We start from the raw sequence: 23534 nt of genomic DNA on the forward strand, positions 1-23534 counted from the left end.
CTCAGTCAACGAAGACAGACCTGAGGTTGCTGACTACGCCCTGGAAGATCACCTTGTCTCCTGCTCCATCTCTCTTGTCACCTTTCTTGCATTAGAGTTGATGTGGGCATTGAGGGTACTTGTTGGAAATGAAGATTCCTAGTTGGTCGCAGGACCCCAGTGTCACCTACGTCCTAGCCCTGTGATTGGGAAAGGCTTCTTAGCTTATAAGACCACTACATAGTTTCTGTGGTTTCCTAGCGTTCTCCATCTTCTCTACCCAGATCTTCTTAATTGATTTTAAAGCTGTTCGGTTTGGTTTGGTTTGGTTTGGCTTGGTTTGGTTTGGTTTGGTTTGGTTTGGTTTGGTTTGGTTTGGTTTGGTTTTTCGAGACAGGGTTTCTCTGTATAGCCCTGGCTGTCCTGGAACTCACTTTGTAGACCAGGCTGGCCTCGAACTCAGAAATCTGCCTGCCTCTACCTCCCAAGTGCTGGGATTAAAGGTGTGCACCACCACGCCCGGCTCTTAAAGCTGTTCTTAACAGACTGTTAAACAGTCAAACTACAAACATTGACACACTACTCCAAAAAAAAGCAAAAACAAGTTTGCAACTCTTAAAGCTTAGACTTGGCCACATATATAATGGAACTTAGAGTTGGCCACATATATAATGGAGGGAGGGGACTCAGTGGTGTCTCCCCACTAAGAACCTCCCATAAGTAACACCCACTTGTGTTTATCCTCAGGAAACTCCTGAGAAGCCTACCACCACCTTGTACAGAAAAAGAACTGTGTCAAACATGGGCTGAGCCTTTCCTTGTTAATTTTAAGGTAGTATCTTCCTATATAACCCAGGCTAGCCACAAATACTCAGTCCTCAAGGACTAAGATTACAGGCTCTTGCCTAACATGTCCTAGCCATTTGATCAAAAAAAAAAAAAATAAGTGTTTGTTTTTAAAAACTAAAGACCACTTTGGAATTTCCACGGCTTTTTAATGCATGAAAAATCAGAAACCAAGCCTTCCCAAGCCTTTCCATGACAAATGGAGAGTTTTCCCTTCAAGCTACAAATACAGGTAGCTCTGTTTCAATGACAATGATTTAGACTAAAGATAATGACAGTTTGCCATATAGAAAATAATTTTTAAAAAAGGTAAGAAAATGAAAACTCTCTTTAAAAGTTAGCTTTCCTTTTCTTCCAAGATACAGTCATCAGATTGGGGACTCTCTAGGCTCTCATGGTTAGAGCCTGTCCCTGCCCACAAGGTTTGCACTCCACTCTCACTCACTAAGCTTACTCGTTCCTGTCCTGTACTCCCCTGACTATCAGGAGTAACTCAGGACTCTTCCAAAAGGACCAGATAAACAACTCAAGATCGAGGCTAAGAAGACGCAACCATGACTCTAATTATTTACACTCCGTGCCCCTTGTGCTGAGGTTTTGTAGTGGAGGAGTGATGGTTATTCTCAAAGCACCATTGCTTAGCGACCAAATCTATTAGCAGCAAGCCACTGGCACTTTATCTGTAGGATTCCAGGGTGCTTAAAATACTGTTTTTACACTTATCTGCAATGAAAAGGTGATTTCTCCAAGTGCTTAGGATTTGGCCGGATCAGATTTTTTTGCCTGGCTCCTCAACCTTATTCCCAAGTACAGTGTTGTAGGGAAACGCAGAGCTCCGTCGGTCCCTGCAGGTTCCTGCGGCAAGGTGGTGAAACTTTTGTTTTCTTTACTACTTTCCATTTCATAAGAGAAATCGTCTCCAGGAGAGGACTCTAATGCGATTCCGTTAGATGCAGTCCATTAAATATGTGGAGCTGAGTTTCCAGCCTCCCCCTCCAACCCAAAGGGAGGGCTTTTGCCTTTTGTCATGGAAGCCCCAGGGAGGAGTTGGTCTGTGCTGCTTTATGAATTAAAAATCCAGAAGGGGAACACATTTTCCATCTTAAAGCAAGAAGGGGCTTTTAGAACTTCCATCTTGGGATGCTACAGCAAGGGCCTGGCAGGCATTTACAATGTTCTCAGTGCAGAATGAGAAAACAGAAATTATCATTGTTGCTGATGTTTAAGAGCTAATAACAATAGTTTAAAAAGAAGAAGAAACAGCAACCTTGAGCAAAGCATGACGCGCTCGGTAGCCGAAAGGTGAAGTCTCGAGAGTTCAAGGCAGTCTCAGCTGTACTTACTGTGAGTTCGAGGCCAGCCTGGGCTGTATGAGACCATCTCAAATTAGCAAATAAATCAAAATTAAGAAGGATAGAAAATGGAAGGAACACAAGAGATAAGATGAAAGGAGATAGATGATACATAGACGGATAGATAGATAGATGATAGAGAAAAACAGATGAACTGAAGTACAATCATAACCCATTGATGTGCAAACAAGAAGAGCAACTGGGCAAATAGCACTTGTTCGTCCTGTTTTTGGACCTCCAGGGAAGAATAGTCTGTTAGCCTTCAAGCCACATGGTCTTTCATTTGTATGGAGCCTTCTAACAAAGAATAAGGTTAGAGGTGATGAGTAACTATCCACGTGGTATTATAAAAAGTCCAAATTAACTAGTTTGGAGAACTACTAGACTACGTGTGGGGGAAAATACAGAGAATGATCTTGGATTAATCACTTGGGGGAGGGTGTATAGGTTTCTGGAACACTGGCTCTCCCCCGCCTCACCTGCAGTGTGGTTTCCAGTCCTTTTTAAGACCCCAGGGCTCTGGAATGCAGCAGTACTCTGTAGCCCCTGCCCTGCTGCTGGGGTCCACCTAAGACCCATGCCTGCTGATACCCAAACTCCGATGTGTGTACCACTGGGCCAAGGCTGGCTGATGACATTCCTCATGGTTCCTCTGGGGAAGAGATGAGCGAAGAAGAGCTCAACAAGATGCCTGCCGTACAGCAAGTGCACGCTGACTGACGTGACACTAAACCAGTGTCACCATAGATCTGTGCACATCGCCAGTCACATGTATTCCTGCTGGGATCTGACAGGATTTGACCATCAGTGCTGTTATCTCCATGACAGCAGCATCCATGTCAGATCCTGCTTGTGAACCTCAGAGAGACCCAGCAAGATCATAATGTGCTGAAGTTGAACTCGGCCAGCCTCTAAGGGCACACAGCTCTGGACAGGGACACAGGCTTCACCTTGAGAGCTTTCAGGCCTGGTGTGTGTGTGTGTGTGTGTGTGTGTGTGTGTGTGTGTGTGTGTGTGTGTGTGTTTGATGGTATGGGTGTTTGATGAGGAATGTACTGCTGCAAAGGCTAAGACATTCATGTGGAGATCAGACGACAACTCTGTTGAGTCAATTCTTGCCTTCCGACTTTATGTGGCTCCAGGGATCAAACCCAGGCTACGTCATCCGGCAGCAAATGCCAGTGTCTGCTGGGCCATCTTGCCAGCTCCAGCATGTTGAAACTCTAAACAGTGTTGAATAACAAACACACACATTTACTGTTGCCTTTGGTCCTGCAAATTATACCGTTGGCCCCAAGAACAACCAGGTTTTTATAAATACCAGTCACAGCTTCTCCTACCTAGGACATTTGCAGGAAGTGTTTGTTGAATTCAACTGACATTGGCAACACATGAAACTCATTTATCTGAGGCTCGATTTAGAAGTCAAACATCTGCAGGAGCTTGTAGCATTACCTAGTCGGCAGGTCAACAGGAAGGATCTGTGACAGCCATATGCATTCCAAGGAAATTTTGTAAATGTGGAGTGGACATAGCGTGTGTGGGACATGCGTTCATCATTCCACACAAGAAGATTGGTAAAATATTTAAAAATTATTTTTGAAGCAGGTTTAAAGACATGGTGTTAAAAATGTTAGCGAAATCACTTGGGAAAAGGCGATTTCTAATGTTTTTAATAGTATCCCAGTTAGCAACTGATTTTAAATACTTTCTTGATCAACCTAAAAAGCCATTTCAAGGGAAAGGAAATAAATTATAGTGCCATTAACAATCACCCACTGTAGAAGCGCCCATTATACGAGAACCTTCAAGCTTTCTTTTGCCACTCTGGCTCTAAGCCTCTTTCACAGAAATAATCAAATACCACCCTTGATTTCATTTGGAATATTAATGAAATTGAAATAAGCCGCAAATTTCCCTTTGACTCATTAAGTTAGAAAGTCAAAGTGCTAAAAATATACACTTGGGCTTCAAAATAGACCAAAATGGATAGCTGTAAAAAAAAAAAAAATTGTTTTTCTCTTCTCTGCAAGAATATAACTTAAAGTAAAAAGACCTGTTGGGAGAAATGTGAGCTGGCTGTAATGCCGGATTCGGCTCTCCATATAAACACATGTCTATATTCGTCATGAAGCTTTCCTCCTCAAAAATATCTTAGAACTTGTTCAGTCAGAGCAAGTATCAATATCATAAAATTTCACAGCCCCCTTTTAGAACTGTGGCCTTAACATTTTGTAAGGAAATAAAGCTTTGGTTAACCTTGGCTCTGGCAGACCTCATTAAAATAACAGCCTGTCAGTTTCAAGTTTAAAATAACAGGGTTGTCAGTTTAATACGCAGCTGAACAATCTACAGTTTTATTCCCTGGGACAAGGTGGGGGGGGGGGGGGGGGTAAAGGTTGAACAACACTGCCATCTGGTGGCCACTGCCAGTGTGGGGTTTGTTTTATTTATTTATTTATTTATTTATTTTTAAACAGCCTGCAAGAGAAGTTCTCTTGTCTTGAGAGGAAAGGGTGAGCTGTCAAGCTGATTTGCACAACTCTTATAATCAGTTGTTTTGTTTTGTTTTGTTTTACTTTAAATTTGTAAATAAACTTGGTCCAAAATGTACTTATGATCCCCAACTACAGTGACTTGATAACACCCTGCTCCTCCATGGAACTGTAAGGCAAAAAGAATATTGAACAACAACAACAACAACAAAAACTTAAACAGATTTCCCCAGATTTCCCTATATAAGAACTCCCAGGGTCTGGAGAGATGGCTTAGCAATTACGAATCTTTGTTGCTTTTACAGTCCTGCCGTTGATGTCAGGAAGCTCACAGCCACCTTTAACTCCAGCTCTAGAGCTTCTGCTGTCCCCTCCTAACCTCTTCAGGTACCTCTAAACACACACACATACACACACTCACACACACACACACACACACACACAGAGAGAGAGAGAGAGAGAGAGAGAGAGAGAGAGAGAGAGAGAGGCAGGCAGAGGCAGGGAATTAAAAATAAAATACATCTTAAAAAATCTATTTTAAAGAACACTTTTATATGCTTGGTGGCTCGTCACAGGAACATCTTGCTGGAAGTTCATCAAACTATGATTGAACCTTTACTAGATGATGGTTGTACTTCAATAAGAAACAAATAAATGTAAGCCAAAAAAAAAAAAAAACCCTGTCTGTAGGCAAAATAGTGACAGATGTCACAAGTCTGAATCCAACATGTTCCCATTTATGTAAATGGAAAGCATCCATCCTGGAAGGAGGAGGCTGGATCGCATGCGGCACCGACTGCAGCCCGGTTCTAATTCTGTGATTTGCTAACGCGCTCTGGACAGCTGACCCAGGGAGCTGTGGCCATCCAATATGGCAGCCACCAACCTCTTGTGGAGATGTCTTAGACTAAATTGAGATTGACTGTAAGTTTATCATGTAAGCCAGATTGCAAAGACTTAGTACCAAAAAGAGCATAGCATGTCCCATTGCTCTATGATAAAGCCCATGACATCTCAGGTATGTTGGCTTAAATCAAGTATATTATCTATCATCTATCTTTCTTCAGACGGGGTGTCACTATGTAGCCCTTGCTGGCCCTATGAGAACAACCTAGCCTCAAACTCAGAGAGAGCCCACTGCCTCTCCTTTCCAAGTGCCAGGGTTAAAAGCACACACCAACATGCCTGTCTCCAGACAGGTTCTTAAAATTAGCTTCAATTTACTTTGTCATTACATGAGCTGGAAATTTATAAATCACATATGTGTGTGACATCTGTAGTTCGCTTTATACTTCTAGTGAGCATCGCTATCTTGAACGCCTGAACACTCCCCGCTTAGAATGGTTCTTTATGCAGTTTCCAGGGTTGTTTTTCTCACGCTGGAGCTGTAGATGGGTTGCCTACATCTCTGTACCTGGTAGAAGACAAAATGTTCCCATGGAGTCTATCTTTAGCCCCTTTGCCTGCTCATAACGTAAAGGTGAAAGTTAAGTGCTCTGGTGTCTCGTGGATCTAATCATACGAGGCGTAGACGATGCACCCTGGCTGGTGCCCCATGGGGTAAATTGGATCTTTAAGATACCAGATGGCTCCCAGGAACAGGTAATTTACCTCACAGGGGTAAAAGCTTGATTTCCAAGAAAGAGTGCAGTTGAGTCACCCTATGCCATCTGTCCCTGAGGTGATGTGTCTCCTTGTTAAGAACTTCCCATCTCAAGAACCCTAACAATACAGTCACTTGCTAAACTCTTAAATGCCTGAGTGAGGCGTGTTTCCAGAAGGGAGGAAATCTCTTCCATTTGGAAACCAGTTCCGAGTGAGATTAAGCAACTTTGCCAAAGTCACAGAGAAGCATGCATACCTCCATGGTTTTTCTTGCATATAGGAGACACTTCACATCTATGAACTCTCTCAGCTCAAGGGTCGCGTCATAGACAAATCTTTTCAGATCTTCTGCCAGCAGGCGCTGGCTGGTCCCTCAAGATCCAGTTCAACTGCCTGCCACCCCTCCCACTTCTTCCTTTATAATATATGTCAGGTCTTCTCCTCACAGGGCCCATGCCTTAAACACAGAGGCCATTTGCTGGTGATCTTTGTGCTCCATGGAGCAGTCAGTGGATTGAAGGCAGGTCTATGACTTGTCTGTTAATGCATGCTCAGGAACTTGAAACACTCAGGGCACTGTATATTCTACACAGGTGTGTGTGTGTGTGTGTGTGTGTGTGTGTGTGTGTGTGTGTGTGTGTGTGTCTGTGTGTGTGTGTGTGTCTGTGTGTGTGTGTGTCTGTGTGTCTGTGTGTGTCTGTGTGAATTCATCCCCCTCTCCCCAGCTTTGTAGAGCCTCATATGTGAGCTAAAGCTTATATATCAGGAGTGCTGTGGTTCCCACTCCTGGATGTGTGTGTGTGTGTGTGTAGGTGTATGTATGGAGACTAGAGGGCGACCATGTGTGTGCATTTATGTGTATGTGGGTGCACATGGAGCTGGTGCATGTGGAGGATAGAGGGTAACTAAAGATGTTACCCCAAGAATGTCAAGCTCCTCTTGTGACATGGAGTGTCCCAACTGGCTTAGAACTCGACACCTAAGACAGATGTACTGAGCAGCACACACCTGGGTCTGCCTGTCTCCACCTCCCTGGCACTGACGTGTTAAGGGTGCCACTGTACCTGCTAGGATTCTCATTTGGATTCTGGGAGGCAAACCCAGGCCGCCTTGCTTTGGAGGCAAGCGCTTGCCAGCTGAGCCATCTCCCCGCAACCTCCCTTCCTTTTTAATTAGCAGACACGCATGTGATATCCTGGGTTTCATTTCCTGAAGATGAAATTTCAATATTTTAAAAGTAACTTCTGGAGGTTGTGTGCTTAGCAGAATCATTTTTATGTCTGTCACATGCAGAAGTAGAAATTGGGCCTCTGTTTCAATCTCCTGAATGTCTCCAAAGTCTCTCTGAAGGAGCTGCACGGGGGAAGAACTAGTAGGCAAAGAAAATTTTTCAGCAAAACTAGATGCTCAAAACTTTCAAGCTTTTTCTACATTGACAAAATCATTAGTTTCCTAATTAATCCCTAGATTGATCTTATTCAAAGTGCCACTCCACAGCTATGACCCCGTTGACTGCAGTAGGACATGGAGAAACCCATTCTTTGAACCACGGAGAACCTCCCCAGATTGCCATTCCATGATTACAGCCATGTCAGAGGGAGCAGAGCTCAGGTTTAAATACTAACCTGATTCATGTGCCTCAGAAAACTGATAAAATATTGAATTCATTCTCTTTGTGTGAGACTGCACCTGAGATCACACTGTCCGACATGATGAAGACCGCATCTCTAATAACCTAATTTACAATCCGCTCTTGTCACCATTCACAGATCATGGCAGCTCCTTGGAGATGTCTGTGTCTACTCAGCCAAAATCATGTCAACAAAATGAGCAAGGCCAGAGCTAGCAAAGAACAGACCTGTTGTCCAGAGCAAAGAGGAAGAGAAAAAAAGGCCACTCAGAGCAGGGATGAGACACAGATCAGAAGGGAGTGCACCTGGGAGAGAAAAAAACCAACCATGGAGCATGAATGTGCAGGAAAAGCAAGAGCCATGGGGCCTCGAGTGTAAGTGTCAGGCAGAAGAAGAGGGACTCGCCCCTGTCTATGGCCAGGATACCCATAACAATGCTCAGAGAAAATGAGAGGAGAGAAGAGGTCCAGCCAGACACCAGTGTGTGTCACAGTAAGGATTTAAAAGGAGTCTAGACAAGTCTTAAATTGTGAATCTTCTAGAACCTTTGGCGCATAGGAGCTCTTCTTTAAAATTTGACAATTCAATAAGAAAATCACTCCTTGAAGTGGTTCATAATTTTCACTCGTCAAAAGCAAATGATGTCGTAATTAAGAGGCTACTAGGCAAAGCGGCCCTTTGATTTTGTGTGAATTTCTGGGGACTAAATGATGTCCCTTTTCTCTCGACTGTTGAAGTTAATTGGTATTAGCTCAAGGTCCAATTGTGTGTTTTCTCAAGGACATATGGCACTCTTTTTACATTATTGCCTGGAACATGAGATCACAGGCAACAAGGCATAATTAGAACATTAGGTACAAACATAAAATGTGATCATTTGCTGTCTTTTCTTTTTAATCAAAAAAATAATAATAATAATACCTGAATGGCACAGGAAGGTATCTCTGGGGTTTCCAATGTTGAATTCACTTTGAGGACCATTGTTTTGCCTGATGAAGATCCTATCTGTCTTCTTGGGGTCATGCCCTTTGTAGAGAGTGATCATTCAGCTGAGAAACTCCAAGCCAGAAGCCAGAAGGGATAATTCACTCTTTAAACTTTTCATCCAATTCCCGATCCCCTGAGAAACGCAACAGAACCAAGCATTGTCTTTTAGAACATCAAAGCTCCACTCGCCTCCTCCTGGGTTTTTATCCTTCCTATTTTTTCCTACAAAATGCACGACTGTGTGTCTCCTTAGGGAGCAATGCTACAAGTGCCATACCACAGGAGAGAAAATATGTCACACGGCAATAGACCAGACACTGTTACCGGGTTCCCTGGGAGCGCGTGGCGAAGCCCAGAATGTGGGGCTGTTTTTAAGTTTACATTGTGACTTGAGGACACAATAGAATGCTGGGTGTGTTATGTGGGCAAAATCTGCCTTAGGTTCACTGACAGGCTGGATTCAATAGAGTCCCTACTGTCACCCCCAAGACTTATTTGCAAGTTTCCTGAAAGGAAACAGGGTACAGACAATTTCTCTACAGAGTGTTTGTTATAAAACTTAAACATTATAGGACAGACAGAGGCACTCTGAGACTCCGAAAAGCAATGCCAAGTCTAAAGAAGAACTTTAAAGTTGAAAATGATGAGCTATGAGTAACATGTTGAGAGTCATGACCAGAAGACAGGAACTTGAACAGCATAAATAAGGCTAAGCATGCTTCCTCACCGAGCATTGGGACTCAATCCTACTTTCTACCTCGGATTACCTTACTCATAGATATTTAATCTCTCTCTGCAATTTAGGGAATGGCAACACTCTAGATTCCACATGTTTCCAAGTGGATGGGAGGAGCTGCAAACAGACAGAGCCTCACAGAACTCGTTCCATCACCAAAGGGCAAACACGGTGTGGTTCCTGAAGCAGGCTTCGCAGTTAGGACTGAAAGACAAGCTGACTCTTTTCCGAAAGGAAACCCAGACCAGGTTGCTGCTCCAAAACTAGCTTAGTAAATCCCTAAGCTGTGTAGATGGCTTAAATGCACGGAATTCCCCTTAATTTCCCCAAGTGGAGACTGGCCAGACTGCTTTTGTTTCTTTAAACAGACTGTTTTCCAAAGCTAACAAATGACCTTCAGCCTATAAAATATTTACATTGTTTTCCCCTCATTATATATTATTTAGTGTATAGCCCTTTAAATATTAATCATCTATTTTTTTCTAAAGATATGGTATATATTATTTACATCTGATTACATTATGTTTTTATACAGATGAAGTAAGCACACTGAAATCCTTCTTAAGTTGTAAGTAAACGGGGCATGAGGCCAGTGGCTCACAACAGGTAGCTAGGAGAATAGATCCCAGGCCAGGGGTGATCGATGTAGGACAACAGGTATTCCTCTCACTGCGACTGCCCGGGACAGAACCAGGGAAAGGAAGGGGTTCCAGGTAAACGGACTTAGGAGTCTTGGTGAATAGAAGGGCAGCCATGAGCAAATCTCTTGGAGAAGAACAAAGACACATGTGCCCCGTCAAGTGATCCTCCCAGAGACAACGGTGATTACAAAGCTGAAAAGCAACCCAATGAGAACACGGCAGATATCTCTCTTACAAAGCCCAAAGGAAGCTACAGGGAGTGCTGTGCAGGACGCTAAAGATGGAAGTGGCTCTATGTCCACTTAAATTCTCATGATTTATCACAAGCCAGGATCACCATTAAAATTCCTGAAGCCCTCCTCCCAAACCATACATAAGTCACACCATCAGTGACATCTACAGTGACTTCTCATTGTAATCCTGCTTAGACGGTTGAAGGATCATTTGTGATCCCTCCCTGCTCTGTTATAAGACCTGAGTGAATTGGCCCACATCTTTCCGACTCTCCGAAGAAAAGTCCGGATGGCAGCAGCCGACAGATAATCGATGGCTTTTTCGAAAAATCTTACTCCCCTTAGCAGATAATTGGCAATGCTGCTCATGTTTGTGTTCACTCAACAAATATTTATTAAGCACCCGACGCACACTAAGTGCTGTTTGCTGAGTGTCGGTTCCTGGAGCCGATGTTCCCTGGGAGCCATGAATATCCGGCGGCTCTTTAGCGAGCACCGCTGAAGGCCAGAGCAGAGGCTGCAAGCGGCCATTCTGCATGGGAAAAATCATCATCAAGAGGGATGAAAACCGAGAGGCCGTGTTGTGTTTTTAGTTTTAAGCCCTCTGGATAGAATTACTAATTACCCTGCTCCCTAATTGTTCCCATGGTGGAATTCAACAGTCACAAGGAGGAAATATCAGCAAAGCCTAACTTGTATGCAGGGAATAGAGTATTCCCCAGAAAGGCTGCCAGACAAATTGGTATCTAGACTCTCACAGCCTTCCACTTCCCCGGGACTGTGTCTATGGCGGATCTACTCACACCCACCAAACAGAGCCACAGCGCAGCATCCACAGACAGCCATGATACACGAGCCATCTTCATACCCTCACCCTGGCATGAGCCCTGACCTATACAGAGGTGAAAGTGCTTGATGAGGGGATGCTAACAACAAAAGCTTCTCTCTCTCTCTCTCTCTCTCTCTCTCTCTCCTCTCCTCTCCTCTCCTCTCCTCTCCCCTCTCCCCTCTCCCCTCTCCCCTCTCCCCTCTCCCCTCTCCCCTCTCCCCTCTCCCCTCTCCCCTCTCCCCTCTCCCCTCTCCCCTCTCCCCTCTCCCCTCTCCCCTCTCCCTCCCTCTCTCTCTCTCTCTCCCTCTCTCTGTCCTTTTCCTTACTCCACCAACATACTGGAAAAATTTGTCTTCTACTTCCTCTCTCATTAAGCTGAAGTCACTAAATGTTACTGATTTTTTTTTCTTGCCAAGTCACTGATTTCAAGCAAGTTATGTAAGCTCCTGAGTTATAAGCTGGCAGTTTATTTATTTATTTATGTCTTGTACTTCCATTAGGATCATAGACATTTTGGATACTTGCCATTGTTTATGCCTAAGTTATATAATACCTCTACTGAACTCACGTATCATATGCTGTATGTCCTTACAAAGCAAAAACTTCTGAGGGTGAGAAGTTACAAAAAATTCTTATTGTTTTCGCTTCCTGCATTGCAGGAGAGCGAGCTTGAGGAAGCAAGTGTGTCTGCAGTCACCACACAGAAATGACAGATGTTTGCAGAGATAAGCTGACCCTGATTTGAGCAGGAGACGATGCAAGCCTATATTGAAATATCACATGGCATCCCACAAATATATACAACTGGCTGTCAAATTTAAAAATTAAGCTATTGAGAAGAGGGTTGGGGAGATGGCTCAGCAGTTAAGAGCACTGGCTGCTCTTCTGGGGGTGCCCAGGCTCAATTCCCAGCACCCGCATGGTGACTCACAACATTCTGAAACTCCAGTCCTACGGGATCTTATGTTTTCTTCTGACCTCTATGGGCAGGAAGCATGCATGTGATGCACAGAAATACATGCAGACAAAACACCTATAGCCAGAGAATAAACATTTAAGCCTAAGAGGATAAATATAGTTCCTTTTATCCAAGAGCTCACTTTCTATGACATCAGTTACCTATAGATGATTATGCTTTGAATTGGTAAGTTTTAAATTGCACGCTTTTCTGAGTAGGGTGATTCCATATCACACTGCGCTGGCCCATCTTACGTAAAGCAAGATGCCTTCCACTATCCAGTCTCTAATGGTACACTGTAATACCCAGTATCTTATGGTACACTGTAATATCTGGTCTCTAATGGTACACTGTAATATCCAGTATCTAATGATACCATGTAATATCAAGTAATGATACACTGTAATGTCCAGTATCTAGTGGTACACTATATTATCCGGTATCTAATGATACACTGTAATATCACTCCTGCATATGTAAGACCCCCGAAGCTGGGCCTCCACTCAAGTCCCACGATGAGCTGGCCGGAACCCCAGTGACTCGAGAGAAAACCACACCTGATGCAAACTGCAAGAGGCTTTATAATCAGCTAGTTGAGGACGAACTCCTTCCGCCACGCAGGGCAGGGGAGTTTGACCCCGAGCGGTAACATTAGGGGACTTTTAACAGCTAGCTGAGGAATTGGGAGGAGTTGGGAGGAGTTGGGCTACAGCTCTTCTCTGCCAGGTGTCCTTGGTAAAATTACAATTATCACATCTCTGGTTGCAAGGTATAGAAACAAAAGGCTTTTTGCTGGCTATAAAGAACAAAGAGCTTCTTTCTGGCTGTATTTTTAGAAATCAGGGAAAACAAGCTTGGAGAACGTCCAGGGGCTTTACCTTTCACGCTTTAAGTCGGGGTCTCACACATCCACAGAAATATACACAGGAGTCTCGGCACCAGTGCCAGAGGCTTGGAGGCCAGGACTGTCAGCAGTGACTCCTGTGAGCAAGGTAGTTAAGAACAACTATTCCAGTGTCTACATGCAAAACTATGTCTCATCTCTACCACTTAATAAATACATGACAAGTTAGCTTCAGATGCTCAAGGCCTCTGTGTCCCTGCCGTGCCCAGGGTGTGGCATCAATAGTTTAGCAGGATGAAGTTGTGCAGCTTGGTTTGAGAATCTTAGTGGCATGAGCGCTCTTATCACATACTGAGCCGGTGACTTCTAGGTAGGTTCCTAACAGCTGCACTCCTGACAAGAAGACTTTACTTCCTCCCAGTGTTTCAGAGCTTTTACTTTTTCGAACACTTCTGAGATGGCTACAAAGAAAACCGACACTAGCGTCCTCCTCTAATGGATTCGATCATGACTGAGAGCTTGCCTTTGTTTGCTCTTTTCAAATAAATAAAAGTCATAAGGACATTTTATCCCCAAATATCTCAGCGTGAGTCTCTTAAACGAGATCCCCCTTGCAGCCTCACAATCATTAGTACACTTAAGAAAATTAGCAGTAATTCAGTATTCTCAACTTGTATCTCTCCTATATTCAAAATTGCCCCATTATCTCAACACTCTCTTACAGCTGGATACCTGCCTCCAGATCTAAGACGGAGGCTAGGTCTTCCATGTGACATTTGGTTGGGATGTTTCGTGGAGTTTCTTTTCATCTACAACAGTCTTCCTGCCTTTATTGATTTATTTATTTACTCATGCTCTTTTGAGGAGTTGAGGCCAGTTGTCTCGGGTAATGTCTCATTCACCAGATGTGTCTGATCATTTATTTATGCTCCTGTTCAGATTCTTCTTCTTCTACCCCAGTGCCTGCTATAAATTGGAAGTTAAATCAGAAATTTCATGAGATTCGAGTTAAACGTTCGGGTGAGCTTATTTCCTCAGTGAGATTCATGAGGCTGAATGTTCTTCCTGTCTATCCCTTGACTTGACATGTCTCTGGCTTTCCCCATTATTCTGCCTTCTGGCCTTGCTCTCCATGCTGTGAGTTCCTGAGTTCCATTAGAGCAGATGGGGGAATGGCTCCATTGTCTTCCCGTGGGGTCGGCTTTCCATGGACGTATTCATGAGCCCTAAACTAAGAGACACAGCACTAGAAAGGCAGGAGCTCAAAGTGTCAAAAACAACTCCAGATAAGTATCAAAAGATGGCTTGGGTTTTCTCTGTGAACCCCATTTGTGTATATTTGCATCGAGTTCCTACGGAATGACAAGCTGATTCTTGAGAATGTCAATGAAAATAGGCAAAAGCATTCAGACTGTCACGACAGCATTTGTCCTGTAAAGCTGGGCCTTGGGTCCTTACGAGTGTTGTGAAGATGCTCATCTGGGATGCAAAGAAAGAGCCTGCTGTAATGACCACAGGCCTCTGTCGGCATCGAGTTTGTGTCATGGAATGAGCCGGGTTGGTGTGACCATCCATCATGCCTGTATTCTGGAGAACTGGTTACATAAAGCTTGCCTCACAGCCGCACGCTCCTAAGCTCCAGGAAAACAAAACAGACAACTCGGAGCTCTTGCAGAGCAGTGACGTGTGTTATTCAGAGATCAAAACAGCATGTGGGATTAGATAAGTCTTTCTACACAACGTGAGAACTGAAAAACTTTCCTGAGATTGGGAATAAACCCCTGTCATTCCCTGCATCCTTTAAAACCCCAGGTGTGGCCTTTCCCATCACGGGCGTGTCCTCTCCCCGTGGCTAACAGCACCCATTTGTTCAGATGTGTGCCTCGACTTTGCAGGCTGCAGGTGAATCGCCCGGTGGTAGTGCAGAATGTTAAAACACCATTTACATTTCTCGCTGCTCCTTTGCTGTTATCTCCTTGAATTGCACAATGAAAGCGTTCAGCTACCAAAATGCCAGGGAGAACATGCCCTGATTGTAAAATGTGGCACAGTGAGCAAATCAGGGAAGCCCCACACCCCATCTTCACACAGCCAGGGACAGCCCCGTGCATCACAGCAGCCCTTACTATGACCCCCAGGTATGTAGAGTGTTTGAAACATTGTCTAGAAAATCATAACAGAATGGAATAATTAAAACTAATATTTTGGTGAACATTTATCAAGCACAGCTGTGAAGACATATCACTAACTCATCCTGGGCTTTATCAGGGGGCTTTCCTATAACTTTAGCATCCTGAGGCCCCTATATTGAAAACCAGGATGAATAGTCACTCCATCATTTTTGACCCCTGAGGATCAGGTGGTTTCCAACCCTATCCCTACTTCAGCAAGCATAGGGATGAGATGGGACAAAGGAGGCTGCTGGCTAATTGTGAGGAGGTCCTTATGTCACATATGGACTCGGATGCACGCAGCACTGAGTCTGAGTCTAACTGGGAGCCAGGGAAGCAAGCAGTGTGACATCCCACAATGTGCTCATCCATTCCTTCTGTGGCTTCTGGCCTCTTCAGTGGGCATCTCTTCCCATGCCTCGCCTTCACTCTCCCTCTCTGTGTCCACGCCTTCCACCCAGCCCTCCTGACGAAGAGGCTATTTAAATTGACTCACTTTTACTTCCTCACCTCTGTCAGGATCTCACCTCAAAATCATGACTCATTCTAGGATGCTTTGGGTCAGGACTTCAAAAATGCTAACTTTCAAGGACCCAATGCAGCCCAATGCAGGGTTGATTGTCTTTAGCTTGGTGGCAGTTGTAGCTGGGAATGCAGAGAGGCCTTCTACGGGAGAATTAAGCTGTAACTTAATAGTCAAATGTCTTCTTCATGTCTCCCCACAGCAGATCTTGATGAGAGACATTCCATGGTGCTAGACTGTTTGTTGACCATTCATGGTAGAAGATAGATATGTACGCACTTCTCAGGGTGGACCTGAGAGTAAATACCTTTTGCAGGGAGGAATGCCTGGGAAGGGAAAGCTTATTGGCTACTCCGTCAGGGCCTCTAGATACCTCAGCGTGGAGAACTCTGTTATGGACCTATGTGACCACAGGTCATGGTTCCTAATGTGGGGAGTGTGGCACATGTTCCAGGCCAGGAGTCGGGCAGGGAGCTGGGGGCAGGGGGCAGGACAGAGGAGGTGCCTAGGTCTCAGGTATGTGCCCGCATAGTCTCTGGGTCTCAACCCACTCCACCTTACAAAGCTTCCTGGCATGGTTTGACCGTCCCTCCCTCCCTCCTCGGCAGCAGAGCTCGCAACAGTACTGCCTTTTGCAGACACATCTAGTCACTGGGAAATGTGCTTTGTCTGCTTTGTTTTGGGGCATCCATCCGGCATCCAGGGAACATGACCTAAAGCTTGTATTTAGGGTGTTTGCAACAGGTACTCTGCAGTAGAGTGGCCCAGAAGCAGGTGGGACACTTCCTTGGGTTTTAATTCAGAGGACAGGACAGAGAAGAGGGAAACCAGGGAGCCAGTAGCCTAAGTGTTCTCTGGGAGGAGCAAGAGGGAAGTGGAGGCAGACAGCTTTCTGGACTGCTGGTCCTATAGCATGGATTCATTCCAAGTTTGTGGTTAGGGGTCACGGTCTCTCACCTTCAGTTTGTCGCATCCTTACATAGAGAGGCAAGCAAAACCCAACGAGACTCCTCACCCTCTTTCTTGGTTTCTTGATCAGGTCACAGACATAAAAGAGAAGCTGAAGCTCTCTAAAAAGGTCTGGTCAGCATTGCCCTACACCATCTGCAAGGACGAACGTGTGACAGCAGGAACCTCCAACGAGGAGGAGTGCTGGAACGGACACAGCAAAGCCAGGTGAGGTGCTTGGGTGAGCGGATGGGGCGGCACGCTCAGGGAGGCCAGGGGCATGCGGGGGTGGGGGGCAGCACCCTCGGGGATGCTCAGCGCTGATGGGGCACAGCACGCTCAACCCTGCAAGACTCTCCTCCTGGCACCACCGCAGACCTGTTTATGCAAAAAGCAGTGGTGGGCGGAGGGCTATGGAGCCACTTGGTGACAGCTGCTGAGAGTGGCAGGTTTGATGAGCACGTGGGAGCACTTACTCTCAAGATTCCATTAAGCACCGAATCCTTGTTCCGACTGCCTCGCCTCTGGAAGAGGACAGGGGGTGGTGACAGATGCCAGCTTCCAGATAGCCCGAGATCACAAAGAGCCCGTTATGTTCACTTAATGACTTGAAGAGAGCATAGCTATTTTTATCCTTAGTTAAATCTGTAGGGCTCTTTTTTTTTAATCACAAGTTAAACAGGAAATGAAAATTCAACTGTAATATTTTCACCTTCGGAGAAAAAAGAAACTCAGAGCGTTCAATGGGAAGGTGAAAGAAAATGGAGAGGAAACAGTAACTAAGGGACCCAGACGGTTCCATGGCTCCAAAGTCCCTTTGGGTCCCCCTTGTGGCAATGTTCTTATCTTTCTACTCTACTGACCTGTGCTGTGTGTGGCCATTCGGTAAGACATTTCTGGATCTGTTGCTCATCTCAGACGGGGTTTGGCCCAAGCTTGCCTAGGGTGGAGAAGTTGGATGGAGAGAGTGGTTGGGAGTTGGCAAACTGGGCAGGACATGAGGAGAGGAGTCTGCCAGGCCTCCATGAGTGGGGCTGCAGGTGGGTAAGGCAGCTGGCTAATTGGATTCAAGGAATCTTTGGGGACCGACCAGCAGGTGGAGAAGCTAGGGAAGGCTTCTATTTGGGAGGGTCTTACTGGGCAGTTTTAAAGAAATGAACCAGCTGCGGTCCAAGTGAGGAAGGAACTGTGCGAGACGCAATTCAGAAGAAGTCTGCCAGAGGTAGGCAGAGAGCACGCACGAACACCTCGGGAGCTCACATTGCTTCCTTGCACTTTATACCATCTGTTTGGGGGATAGCAGTTGCCTATCTTACGAGGAAGAGCCTAGCAGGCAAAACCAGGACTGCTGCAGAAAGATCCACAACCAATTCGAGTTGCCCCACAGGTCAGGGTTCAAAGCTAAGGTTGAGAGGAAAGAGGGAGATTGGTGCAGAGAGCACCATGCCACCCATGGACAGAAAAATTCAGCTGTGAATTAACACCTCCAATGCATCAGCTCCCAAAAACACTACAGAAAGATACTGCCAGGCTGAGCAGGTAACCATAGAGGCAGCCCTGCTGCAGGTGCCCCACCGGGCGGTTCCACAGCAAACTGGGTTTACCTTCAGCCCTGGCTGAAATGAAGGCTGTGCTGCGAGCCTCGTTCCCATGAACAGTCACACAGGTTGTTGGATGTTTGCACACCATGTGATTACCTACAAAAGGGAATGTAGAGAGTGTTTATGCTTGTGGGCAGGAGAAGGGACTAAACTGTGCCAAGGAATGAATAGAAGAAACATAAAAGACTTCAAAGGAAGAGCTACAAGGAGGTCAGGGTGGGTTAGTTCATCCTCGTGAGGTTAAAGCACCCATATGAGGAACCTGGATCCCAGAGCCTGGCACCCAATCAACAAGAAAGAATTCTCCCTTCCCAGCCCAGCATTCCTGTGCCCCTTAAACAGGCAGACAAACAGACCAACAAACACCCCTAAATGCTCCTCAGCTCAAGCAAAGAAACAAATGAAATTTAATCCTGTTTCATATAAACAGGTAGCATAAAATGCCAGAAATGTGTTTAGGACCATTTGAGAAATTTTGGAAAATTCTGATGTAATTCCAAGCCAAATCTCGTGTAATGATTTTTTTTTTTTTGATGTGCAATTCAAGTCAGCAGCAAAAATAGCAGTTTCCAAAATACAGAATTCTAATATAACACAATCTAAAGATAAATGAATCTGATACATATATTCTAAGAAAGAACTAGAGAAAAATATTTACAATCTCTTTTTTTTTAATTTAAAAAAATGTTTTTATTTACTTTGCTGTTTGGGATTATCTGCCTTCCTGTACCTGTGAGACTCATGTCTGCAGAGACCAAAGAGGGCGTTGGAGGCCCTGGGACCATGGGAGGCCAATGTGTGCTGGGAATTGAACCCAGATCCTCTGGGACAGCAGCCTGTGTTCTTAATTCCCAAGCCATCTCACCTCACCTGCTCCAAAGTTTCTGTTTCTTCTAAGTAACCTATAATTAGATTTCTGTACGAGTGAAATGTCTTGTGTGCAGTAAAAACACTGAGAGTCACGTCACTGCCTAGTTTAGACTAAGTGGAGGAGGGTCACGTAGCATCCTTTGTCATTGCGTGGCCTGGGACATCACATGCAGTGCACACGCAATGTACATGCAGTGCACATGCAGTGCCAGGTGTCCATGTTACCTGTTCGGAACCATGGAAGCCACAGCACCGAGTGATCCAACGCTAGCACCCACAACACTGAGTGATCCAACGCTAACACCCAGGGCCAGAAACATCACCGCTTTATCTCCTGTTTGACTTTACACCAATCTGCTCATTGTGCATTCAGGAACCGTTTACTGTTGCCAGAGTTTTCAGACCCCACACTTGGTTATGTGACTCCATTTGAGGATGACTCACAGCTTATACTGGGAGGTGATATGAGATGACATTGAGGCCAATACGTGAAAACTTGCAGTCACGTGAGAGAGGACCTGGGTCTGGGAGCAGCACCATCATACTTGGTGCTGTGGCTCTACAGACACCCTGGGAGCATCCCCATCCATACTTGATACTGTGACTCAGGAGCGCCACACTTGAATTTCATCCTGAGACAAGTAGGAACACCTATAAGATCTTATGCAGTGAAGAAAAATAATCAAGTTTAAGGCAGCCTCTAGGACTATTCTTGTACTTAGCCCTATACAACTATTGTTTTATTATGCAATCTGTGTGTTATTTTAAAAGATGAGGGTGTCAAATACTATTGACTCAATTACGTTCCCATTGAATTCTTCTACTGTAGTGACTGTAGTATAGTACTAGTATTTGTAGTGTTGTATTAGTATTTGTAGTGCATTAAATTTGTAGTAATTAGTATTGTATTACTGTTGCAACCTTCTATTTGCTGACTTTGTAAATAGAAAACAAATCCAGACTTGTTCTATTAAATGTAGCTGAACCTATCTTCTTTTCCAAATATCGATAGATCTAGAATCACGTGGAGAGAAAAAGGTGATTTTTGGTAGTAGTGGTTTTGGGAGAGGTTTGTTTGTTTGTTTGTTTTGTTTTTACTTAAGCAAATTCTACAGAAAGATTTTGAAACTTAGAGAACACATTTGGTGATAAAGGTTCATCGGTGGGTGCTATAAGTAGGGAACAGAAATGAGCTCTGGTGGACTATGTACTCTAAGATGGCTATACACAACCATAACACACTATGTGTTTCTTCCGACAAAGCTGTAAGAAAGCATTTTGAATAATTTTACCACAAAGAAACAATAGCTGTTTAAGGAGTTAGGTACACTTAACCTGATTTGAGCATTGCACAAGTACACAGGCATCCAAATGTCGAGTGAGGCCCTATATGTTTGTACAGTTTTAAATGTTGATTAAACACATGATAATTAAGAATCCATATATAATACAAAAACTCTTCCCCCACTTTCAATGTATGAATTTGAAGATGGCAGACTATGTATGTGTGTGTGTGTGTGTGTGTGTGTGTTTAGGATCAGTTGCAAAACAAAGATGAAGAAAGGTTATTCTTGTCAACCATGTGAAAGTTTATTAATAAGAAATATATTTCTCAGCACACGTTAATGGACACAGAACACCAGCGCCCATTAGGATTGATAGGGTGTCATGGCGTTTGTACAGCAAAAACAGAACACCAGTCTCTGAGAAGCCACCTGCTTCTTCCTCTCTGTGTTTTACCTATTAGACTCCTTCAGACACATCTTTCTCTTCCAACTTCCATTTTCTCTCAAGCCCCTCATCATACTTCTTTGACCCAGAAATGTGCCTGTTTCTGATTTTAATGTTTCTGGAGTCAAAATGACTCTAAATTGGGCATGTCCTTTTATGACAGTGATTGTCTTGTTTTTCTGAGGAGCTATTAACTTCATGACACCTGTTGAGTGATGGTGGTGTGATGTGTACATCCTGTAGGAGCCGTCACATGGTTTGTGGTGTTGAGACCATGGTCAAGAACATGTATGCAGTGGCTGTGCTAAGCCATTGCCTCTCCCTGCAGTCCTCCCCACTGCACTAATGCTTTCCCCTGTAGCAGGAAGTGGGATAGAGGAGACCCTTCCCATTGACAAGTTGTAGGTGTTAACCCACTGCCCTACTGGCATTTGGGTCTCTATTCTGATGGAAAGGCTATGTAACCACAAGAAACTTTCTGCCTCTGTTGACCTCCCAAGACACTGAGATGGGTGATATTTGTCTACAGAAATTGTTCATTAACCCTAGAATGGTGCAACTCAGGCTTTGGTAGTGTGTTGGCTTAACTTTTGGAAATCTTGCATAAAGGTAGATTCTGCTTGATTGTGTTGTAAATTGAGGGTTTGTTCCACCTCAAAAGTCATATTAAGATCGCCCACCCATCTACCCCAATATTCCCAATGTGTTGGTATTTATAGGTAGGGGCCTTTGAAAGATAACTTGGTCTTAAAATACAGTGTGATTCATACCTTTGTAACAGGAGAGGGGAGGGACAGAGAGGAAGGGAAGGAGAGAGAGAGAAAGAGAGAGAGACAGAGAGAGAGAGAAAGAGAGAGAGAGAGAGAGAGAGAGAGAGAGAGAGAGAGAGAGAACATGATATCGCACTCCCTTCTCCAACCCTGCCTCAAATGAGGATAGAGCAAGAACTTAGCCATCTGCAGACCAGAAAGTGACATCACTGGAGAATGTCTGCCAACACCTTTGCCTTGGATGCCCCATTCCCCCAGAGCTTTGAGAAACTCAAGTTGCTCATGCAGTTTCTCCTACCTAAGCCATCCAGTTCGTGGCATTTTTGTTAGAGAGCCAGAGCTGAGCAAAGCCGTGAGTTTGAGATGGTCCATGTGCTGGATAGTGTTTATTGTTCATTTGACACTGCCTCAAGTTATATGGGAAGAGAGTCTCAATAAGGGATTTTCTAGATCATGTTGACTCATAGGCTTGTTGGTGAGAGATTGTCTTGATTGCTAATTGATATAGGAAGACCCAATCCACTGTGGGCAGGGTAATTCCCTGGGCAAGAGTTCTAGAACCATATAAGAGAGGAGAATACTGATGGATGAGTAGCAATAAAACAAGCAAGAATGCACACATCTATTTTCTTGGGCTCGTGGCTGTGGATGTGGTGTGCCTTGCTACTGAGTTCTGCCCTGACTTCCCTTGATGATAATAACCCGGGTCTGTAAGCTGAACATACCCTTACTCCCCTCAGTTTCTGTATGTCAGGGTATTTTTTTTTTATCACGGCCACAGAAATGGAGCTATAAACAAGGCCTGAGTGAGGTTTGGTGCTTCTAACAAGCTCCCAGGCCACATAGCTACTGCTGATGTTGGATCCACACATCTGTAGTTCCGAGTGAGGATTGCCAGAGCGAGGAGTCCTTTAAAATACTGGACAGTTGGTCTGGTAAGAGGGTTCAGGGGTTAAGAGCACATGTTGCTCTCGCAGAGAACCAAAGTTTGGTTCTCAGCACCCACCTCAACTCATTATTTCTGAAAGTCCCACCCTCCAAATTCATAAAGAACTGGACTAAAAACACACTGAAAGTCCAGCTCCCAGCAGTCCATGCTCAGAGGCTCACACTACTGATCCAAAGAGCAAACACAGACCTTTCCTTAACATCTCTGTCAGTGTCTGTGGCCTGCAAGAGGAATCTAGGGCTCACCTTCAGTGACCAGCAGGAAGTGAGTGACAGGTAGAACTCCTACGTCTCCCAGTTTTCACTGACCTAAGCAACTTCTAGGGGTGGCTGGGGGAAGACAGCGGAGCATTCTGACTCAACTCAGACAAATAGGAACTAAGGGGAAGCTGGTAACTTACAGGGGAAATCGATTATAATCTAGAAAGCCAAAGGGGGGGGGAATCAAAGACTCATGGAGCAGGCTACAAATCTGGGCCTCCTAAAGGTCCCAGGGTGAAGCTGGAGAGCCTAGGAGGACATGTGCGGCCATCAGTCACACCTGAGAAGCACGTCTGGGCAACCTGTGTCCAGAATGGGCTGTCTGTGCGGGAGCTGGGAAGACTGATGAGGTGGGAGGCAGCAAAGCACAGGCTTAGAGGGAAATAAAACTCGTCTACGGTTAGGATGAACGTGACAGAGCTCTGCCCAGCCACAAAACGTAGGAGAAACAAGCTCACTATTACGGTTCACTCGGGCTCTTGACTTACCGCTCTCGGACAGCAGAATTCTGCTTTCTTAGGACACAGCTGCAGTAAACAGCGTGACCTGTAACTTCCTCTAGGATTGATGTCTCT

The 23534-nt window shown here is 44.8% G+C and overlaps 1 protein-coding gene and 1 non-coding gene across 3 annotated transcripts in view; one reads left to right on the forward strand and one right to left on the reverse strand.

Annotated features, from left to right (window-relative positions):
• Gpc6 (glypican 6) overlaps positions 1-23534 on the forward strand; it is a 1054610-nt gene that overhangs the window by 1009349 nt on the left and 21727 nt on the right. For both annotated transcript variants that reach the window (NM_001079844.2, NM_011821.3), the window contains one exon: positions 16870-17006. In NM_001079844.2, coding sequence (NP_001073313.1) covers positions 16870-17006 — 137 coding nt within the window. The remainder of the gene's footprint in view (positions 1-16869; positions 17007-23534) is intronic.
• Mir6239 (microRNA 6239) lies at positions 19475-19579 on the reverse strand. Its single transcript, NR_105747.1, has one exon. It is a non-coding gene; the product is annotated as a microRNA 6239 (primary transcript).

The sequence above is a fragment of the Mus musculus genome, chromosome 14, assembly GCF_000001635.26.
Source record: "Mus musculus strain C57BL/6J chromosome 14, GRCm38.p6 C57BL/6J".
Lineage (NCBI taxonomy): Eukaryota > Metazoa > Chordata > Mammalia > Rodentia > Muridae > Mus > Mus musculus.